This window comes from Ctenocephalides felis, unplaced genomic scaffold (genome assembly GCF_003426905.1).
Source record: "Ctenocephalides felis isolate EL2017-DRISC unplaced genomic scaffold, ASM342690v1 CF-g0.4_SCAFFOLD_00845, whole genome shotgun sequence".
Lineage (NCBI taxonomy): Eukaryota > Metazoa > Arthropoda > Insecta > Siphonaptera > Pulicidae > Ctenocephalides > Ctenocephalides felis.
The window spans coordinates 25510991-25519832 of record NW_020536999.1 but is presented as its reverse complement, the minus strand read 5'-3'; the positions used below and the strand labels follow the sequence as shown (position 1 = coordinate 25519832).

The following is an 8842-nucleotide window of genomic DNA, read 5'->3' as shown; positions in this document are numbered from 1 at the left end:
TAACACACAAATGTATGTATTCAAATTTCTTTTGCTGAGGTTTTCAATTGCCATTGATACATATCATTGAAGATCAAATAAATAATTAATATAGATCCTTGAAATTTTTATATTATCGGGAAATACTCATGACTTTGGTTTATCTCTTCTATAACATCTGATCAAGTATTAAAAACTTGAATGAAAAATAGATATATTTATCTACCTCAAAATATTTCAAACAAATTTTAGTAACAATGCATTTTTACAGTTGAAAAATTATTTATACTATATTTATGTTTGATTCTCACACAAGAAACGTATGACTGACAATCATAGTTTTAAGTTTAAAAGACAACATGTGTATATATATATATATATATATATATATATGCATATATATCTTGTTAAAAAAAATATTGTAGATGATTTACGATGATGCTGTGAAAACTATATTCTTAATTTTTTTTAATTTAAATTATTTAAAAATCTTCAATCTTCGATATTCATCATTAAAATCACAACACAAATAGTTTTAATTTCAAAAAAATAAATAATTTTTCATATCATACTTTTCTAGATTTATTTCATGTAAAAAAATCATATATATATATATATATATATATATATATATATATATATAAATATATAAATATTTAATTAACTGTTTATTAACTTAATTCTATATGAATATATGTAGAAGCAAGATTTTTGCATATTCGAAAAGTAAATCATCTAAATTCAGGAAAACGGCAGCTATATCTTTTCTTTGAGCAAAAAAATAGAGTTCAGTAAAACAATTTTATCATTCTCGCACATTTCATGCAATCTCACAGACATTTTAACATGATCGCTAAAGTGATTGAATATTTTAAATTAATTTTAAATTATTGTTATCAGTTTTATATTGACAAAAAGTATTAAATAAAAATAAATAAAAATCAAAAATATGTGTCTATTATAACAACAAATACCATTATTCCATTCTCACTAGCATAACTTTACACTTGGGTTTATTGTGAAGAATTTTACAGGACACCTTACAGTATATGTCTGGCTTTAATTTTAAGATCTCTAAATTAAATTAGATATTAAATTCTTTGGTTTGTCTATTACTAAAACAATTAATAAAATTGATAAGTGTGTCAACGAGATTTTGGGTTAACTAGGGATTTAAAAAAAAAGTTTTTAATTTGATATTTTGAAATAGTAGTAAAAATTCAAAAGTTGAAATAAAAATTGAGAAAAGTGGTTTCGAAAAAGTTTTAAAACTTGAAAAAAAAATGAGATTTATAAAAATTCGAGCCATATTTTGCAGTTTTTAGAAACTTAGAAACGTTCTCGAACATTTATCATAATAATTATCACAAATATCATAATAATTTTATATATACATTAATGTATCACAATACTATATACTATATCTTTATAATATAATTTTTATATTTTAAAATATAAATTTAAATTTAGCGGTCGTTTTGTAAAAATATAGTGTCTCTATGGTTCTGCCGCAACAAGAGTCACGTGGTCACTTGTTTGTCCCAAATTCTTACCAAATGTTCTATGCTTGCGAAAAGTCAAAATGAAAAGTTAGGTTAGGATTTAGTTGTATATTTATAACTGTTATAATTATAACTAATTTTTATTATAATTAATGTGCAAAAACCAAGTATAGTTATATAAGGTATTAGTTTATTATTTTGTTAAAAATGAACGACAATACAATTTTAATACAAAGGATAACAGTGGAATCTAATGATAATTTATCAGAAAACGATTTTGAGATAAAAACGGAACCTCTTGATGAATGTAGCGAGCAAATACTATATTCCAGCACTGTCGTCAAAGAAGAATATTCAAATGTGGAAATAAAGATAAAACTAGAACCTGACTGCGAAATCGACATTAAAGATGTGATTTCAGAAGCGGAATCCCCAGATCGTCAACAGGTGATCAAAGGCGAAGAAGTCGACGTCTTAGACACAAAACAATCACTTGATCAATATAAGGCATTATTCACCCCCGATATGTTCCTGACCTCAAACCACCTAAGAAAACGTGACCAGCGCATACACGTATGCAACATTTGCGACCAGAAATTTAACAGACTCTTCCTTCTTGATTTGCACTTAAAGGCCCACAGACGACGCACGTCCTACCAATGTATTTACTGTGACAGAGATTTTTTAAAACCTAGTTGCCTCACCACCCACATGAAAGTCCATGAAGACAGTAGGAACTACAAATGTGAAATATGTGATTATCGATTTGAAAAAGAGTCAACTTTAAAAAATCATATGCGAGTGCATGTAAAAGAGAATACTCTCAAATGCGACGTGTGCAATAAAACTTTTAGGAGTAAGAGTAATTTGAATCGACATAAGATTTTTCATGTTGTTAAAGAAAGGAAGAGGTTGGCTGCTCTGGAAGCACGGAAAAATGGGCAAGAAGTGGAAAAAAGATTTAAGTGTGATAAGTGCGATAAACGGTATAGAGCTAGAAGAGATTTGAATAACCACCAAGAAAAGATACACAACGGGGAGCAAAACACTGATAAGTAAACAACAATGGAAATAGTTTAATCTAAATTCATTTAGTTGACACTTTAACTGTGATGATCCTTAGAGGTTTGCTTATTTGATATTTTAATTTTAGCGAGTTGCTATATTTTTATGTTTATTTTAATGCTATATTTTTATGTTTATTTTAAGTAATCAGAACTCATATAATGAATAAATGTACTCTTTGTGTGATGTAAATTGAGAGATTCATAGTTTTATGAATGATATACATATAAAATTAGTTTTAAATATAACATTTAGAATATACATAAGAAATTGTATAAAATTTTTTGTAATAAATATTCTATAGCAAGCAAGTCTCGTCTGAATAAAAAATTATATATGTAACATAATATTACAATAAGTTTTTCAAAAATGTAGACTGGTGTTTTATTTCATTTTACACATAGTTAAATTTGTGTTTATAGTTTTGCATTTACGGCCTTAGCTGTTATAAACCAAAAACAAATTAGGATAAGATCAGATTACTTATTTTCAACATAAATGCATTACTATAAAAAACAATACTTATTTGAAATTCAATATTAACTCACCTAGTAAACAACAGGAATTTTGCACAACACTTTTTAATTTGATTAAAAGTTATATTTCACAGTTATAAATGCTAATAAATATAATTCTACTTTACACAAAAAAAAATCACTCTGATACTGAAAAAATTTAAATATAAATAAATGTTAACAAGTACATGCTGTTAGAACTTTATGCAACACTGCCCAATTTACGAAAAAGTTATTAAAATTTGATATATTCAAAAGCATTATTCAGACTAATTCAATTCAATTTCTATTTATTTCAATACAAATTTAATCTTTTTAATAAAAAAAAATTAACAAACAGACATATCACTTGTCAAAAAACGAGTCAGCCATTTCCGTATACAGACGTACCAACGCACAACGGAATCTATATGAAGTTTTTCATATCCATTTTAATCATTTTATTAATATTTATATATTTTGTTTTTTTTACTATTTACTACATATGCTCACACTAATTTGTGTTTCATATAACTATAATAGTAATGAAATATATTATACAAACATGCTGACCTACTTAACATACAAATCTGAGCAGTTGTGAAGAATTTAATTGCAAAAACATCAGCTGGATAAAATCAGCCTAGACAATATTAGAATATGATATATACACATCAAAATCAGTACACTTTTCTAAATTCTATAGATAATTACTTTTTAAAAACTTATGCATTTACAAGTATTCATCAATAAAACCTATTCTTGTCTCAAGGAACTTCATATTTACAAATATTATAATGTTTCAGCTGCATAGATCTACATACTCATGGAGATACATATATAATATAATTTAAGTACTAGATTTAAAATTCATATATTTATTCAATATTATACATTCATTATATGTATTTATATATTTGTGCTTTTGTGTAACATCGAATGAATTATTTAAGTAATTTGTAATTATGTAAGTGTTTATCACATATATCTTATAGAAAAATATATAGTTATTGATTAATATTATTACAACTTAAAAACCCGGCTTAGAATAGATCCTTATATATATATATATATATATATATATATACAAGTTTTTGTTTTATATAATAATCTAAACATATAATTATATCTTTTACATTTCATATTTGATTTATTACAATGAACATATTAAATCATTGAAAAAGTTTTCAACAAATTCAGAGCTTTGCAAACAATGTAAACTCAATTCATCATGGATATGTGTAATTTCTAAAAACAATTTTACAAATTCGAGATCTCTGTGTAGTCAAGTTCAATTTCATAATTAATATATATCATAATTAAATCATAAAATTGGTTAAAATGTCCATGTTTTATATTTTTCATTCAATTTCATTCATGCAGTACTGCGTACAATGTTTTGAATATTTTTTTTTTGAGTTTTACCTTTTATGAATATTTTTCTTTTGGTAGAATTGCTTAGTAATGAGATCCTGAATGAGTTTGTTGTTAAAAACAATAGTTGAAAAGCCTGTTCTATGAAAAATCTCTTTTGTTTAAATATTATCCTATATCGACTCAAATTTTTATGAAAAACTATTTAAAACAGCAAATTAAATGTATTAAGATAAAATATATATATATGTCTATTATCTCATTGTACTTTCGTCCCCCTCGTGACATTATTAACATTCACTGTACTGTTTGTACAAGCTGCAGCAGTCCCTGTTTGTTGTTTATTTTCATGTATCAAATTCTGTGTATTTTGTCCCAAAACATTCCCAGGATTATTATTAGCACTAGTCGATTGGGAATTGGTAGTATTTGCTGAGACCGGCGCTCTGCCTCTGTTGCCCCTTCTCGTTCGGGACTTTTTGGTTTGCCTCTGGTGATGATTTGACAAATCCCTCTTGTCTGATTGAATGTCGAATGTCGAATCTGTTGATGTTACGTCCGACGCCTGAAATGGTAAAAAAAATGTGAACCACATTTATGCTTTATACTTTTTTGCATCATATTATTTTGCTATACTACTTATAATGCAGTGTAATGGGTAATGCTTTTATTTGCTAAATTTGTTGTAAAATTTAAATGGCTTCTCCAACCTGTACATAGTTGTTCACAAATTTCTACAAAATTTGTATACCTTAAAATCTAAAAAAAACAATTCATGCTCTTCTTTCATTAATTTCTTATATCTTTTACTGTGAACCATTGAATTAATATGAATGAGTTACAAGACAGAAATGTTTAGGAATAAACTGTTACAAATATACCAAAAAACAAAAAATCCTATGCAACACAACTTAATTCAAGCAATGTAAGTATAAATGCATCACATTTAAAAAATCATCTATCAATCATACTAACTTGTGGCAAAGCTTCATTAAGATTCTCCTTCTGCTGAGTCTTTTGAGATGTCCTTGCTTGCATTTTATTAGGTTTTGCTCTGTTCTGTAACATACTATGGGTCGTTGGCAATAACTTCAAAACATTACCCACCGCTTTTGTTCTGCCTTCACGAAAAACCATCCTCTGCCCTAAAGAATCACATTTCAATTAACAAGAATAAGAAAAATTAAAATCAAGCACTTTATATTTTGATGTGTTACCTGGTTTAATGTATTCAGGATGTTTGATGAATTTGAATCGAACCAAAGCTTTGTCTCCGGTTCGTAAACAATCCTGGGACATTGTTAAAATTGAAGCAGTTTGTCGAATGCTACCACAATGAACTAGAATAAAAAATTCAATTGTGCATCATATAAACCTAAATTTTATTTGTAAGGCTATTACCCATTGCTTGATATCTAGAACTGATTGTTGTTGGATGATGAAGCACCAAAATTTCACCTTCAAACTCCCAACAGGCCTGTGGTTGTAACTTAGGTGAAACCATCACCATTCCTTTACGAATTTGGTTTCTTTTAATCTGCACAAAAAATTCATTTTTATATAAACAATTGAGAATTAAATCCAAGCCATCATATTACATAAAATGACAAGTCTTATATACTTTTTTTAATGCAAAACTAGCTGTTTGCCCTCCTCGAACTTCCTTGACAGCCATCCTCTTACGATGAATACTTTTTACTGCAATTGGTTGGAAATGACCAATTGGATCAGGACCCAATAATAATACATCGTTTAATCGAATGACACCTTGCAGAGTTGTACCGGAAACAACTGTTCCAACACCCTAAAAAAAAATAAGTTTATAGATGGATAGATACTTTATTCAAATTCAATATTTACAATTTAAGTCAATACAATTATTATTTTTATCACAATACTATAAAATAACTAAACTAATATCAGTTATGTTCATAAACAACTCTATGATTAACCTAATGAAATTAATATTTATCTTGAATATATATATATATATATATATATATATATATATATATATAGATTTATATATATATATATATATAGATTATATATATATATATATATATATATATATATATATACATATATTAATAATTAATTAATATACATTTTTAGATGTATGTTTATATTATATAACTCACAGGTACTGAGTATGTATCATCAATTTGAAATTCAGCAGGCTCATCATCATGCGAAGGCATCCTTGTTGTCAGTAAATTCAGAAACATTTTTAATAAATCCAAATTTTCTCCGTTGACATTAGATACTTGGAAAATCGGACACAGCCTGAAAAATACACAAAAAATAGTACACATTTTAATAGGCACACTCTTAATAAATTTCTTTCACATACCTCTCCGAGACAAAATTAGTGGCACTCAAAACCACATCATCTGGTGCCTTTACCATAACCGGTACCTTCCTGCAACCTGGTGACTTTAATATTCTAACTAATAGTTTTAAGTTGTCCTGAAGAATATTCGGGGGGCACATGTCTATTTTTGTAACGACTACAAACACTGGAACAGATAAAGCTAGAGCTAGCCCCAAGTGCTCTTTTGTCATACCGACAATACCAGCATTTGCACCAATCTATAAGAATAAAAAATATTCCTATTGGGCCACTGTGCTATTTATTTACTAAATTTCTCGCAACCTGCAAAATGGTTATTATAATATAAGTGGATAATTTATTCCTTACCATAAGCATTCCAAAATCAGGTGCATGTCCTGTCATGCCAAAAACAGTAGTTTTGAGGTATCTTTCATGACCGGCCAAGTCAATAAATGTAATAATCTTTGCTGATTTTTCACAAATTTTTACCCAGTCCAAAGCTCCATGATCAGGTTTATTAACAACATTACCTAGAACAAAAAACACATCATGAAACAAGATATTACATAAAATTTAATACAGAAACATTTATATTATTTTTGCAGACCTATGCTATCAAAACCAAGTATGTCATTCCCTACAGAACTGGTACGTCCACTTTCCATTTCATGCTTGTGTCTAAAAAGTCTCTGTCGAGCATGGCCTCTGCCATTGTCTAGTTCTCCATGTGTTAAGACACCTAATAATGTTGATTTACCAGCATCCACATTTCCTACAACAGCAACTCTAAACAACATACAAAAAAATGAATATTATTTATTGTATTATTGCATTTGTTATATATAAATAATTTAGCATTATAAGCATTTTATTTATTAACCTTATTTCCATAAAATCAGACTGGTCCAGCCGTTTCCTAATCAAGTATTGTCCTGTGGTTCCTGATTCAGCTTTGCGCTGCCTCAATTCCACACAATCTGCATCAATTGTTTCCGATAGTGATTGCAGAGTAGCTAAAGAAGCACAGTATTCTTCAGGTTGTAAACCACTGTCACTACCATCTAAAAAAATAAACACATGTATCGAATATATAATACAAGTTTTAAAATATTGATTGAAGGTGAATGACATTTTACAAACAGACCTTCTCCAATCCCAATATCATAAATAGTTTCTCCCCTGCCATCCTCAATTCTATCTTTAAGCCTTTGCAGCAAAAGCTCATACTGTTCCTCAGATGGACTCACCAAAACATCCTAAATAGAAAGTTCAAATAAAAAACAAATATATATATATATATATATATATATATATATATATATATATATATATATATATATATATATATATATATGTACATATATATGCATGTATATAATAGATTGCTTGTGATTTGATTCATTATAAAACATTTACCTTAGCCCGAATGATCGAATAATCAATTGTGGGCATTGCAGCAACTGTCTGTGCAATGGGACTGGACATATTTTCCATTTTTTTGCCTGCTGTTACTTTTAAATCATCCATTGTTTATATTTATTTACATTTCTTGACGACTTTACAATTTTTTTGAAATTAAATATTATTTTATGAATTTAAAGACAAATCCATAATCTATTTTTTTTTTATTTTAATATTTTTCACACGAGTGCAGTTTAATATTGTTTCTTTATCTTAACCATATTGAGTTTAAAAATAACTTTTGTCAATTTTAAACGAATTGCATCATAATTGTGCAACAAGGATCACAAACGAATGATTCATTTTTCATTCAACTATTATTCTTTTGAATTGTTTAGTCGTCGGCTTTTTACATATTAATTTAAATTAATAAATATGTTCAACAAAGAATAAATAATTTGCTGTCAAATATGTTTCCATTTGTTGTTTTTTGACAAATCGTGCCAACAATATGCTTGTGTGTAACCAAATCTGGCAACAATACGAAATAGCGGGAAATTTGAAAATGATATGAAGGAAATTATTTAAAAATTTAAATATAATATAAATCAAATTAACGTATATTCATGTATAAACATTGATTTTATCAAATAAATACATACAATTATAATAAAAAAACAAATATTGGGACA

At 27.3% G+C, this 8842-nt stretch overlaps 2 protein-coding genes across 2 annotated transcripts; one reads left to right on the top strand and one right to left on the bottom strand.

Moving 5' to 3' along the window:
• Window positions 1–1688: 1688 nt before the first annotated feature.
• Window positions 1689–2540, top strand: LOC113381005 (putative zinc finger protein 66). The gene has a single exon (XM_026620009.1). The coding sequence runs from the start codon at window positions 1689–1691 to the stop codon at window positions 2538–2540; it is 852 nt and encodes a 283-aa protein (XP_026475794.1).
• A 1855-nt stretch (window positions 2541–4395) lies between these two features.
• Window positions 4396–8555, bottom strand: LOC113373220 (GTP-binding protein 1). Its single transcript, XM_026613526.1, has 12 exons — window positions 8166–8555; window positions 7894–8005; window positions 7630–7810; window positions 7357–7535; window positions 7116–7279; window positions 6768–7006; window positions 6556–6700; window positions 6036–6218; window positions 5816–5951; window positions 5632–5754; window positions 5390–5559; window positions 4396–4979 (listed from the first exon to the last, which is right to left on the bottom strand). The coding sequence occupies exons 1-12, from the start codon at window positions 8274–8276 to the stop codon at window positions 4674–4676; spliced, it is 2049 nt and encodes a 682-aa protein (XP_026469311.1). The 5' UTR covers window positions 8277–8555; the 3' UTR covers window positions 4396–4673.
• Window positions 8556–8842: the final 287 nt, after the last annotated feature.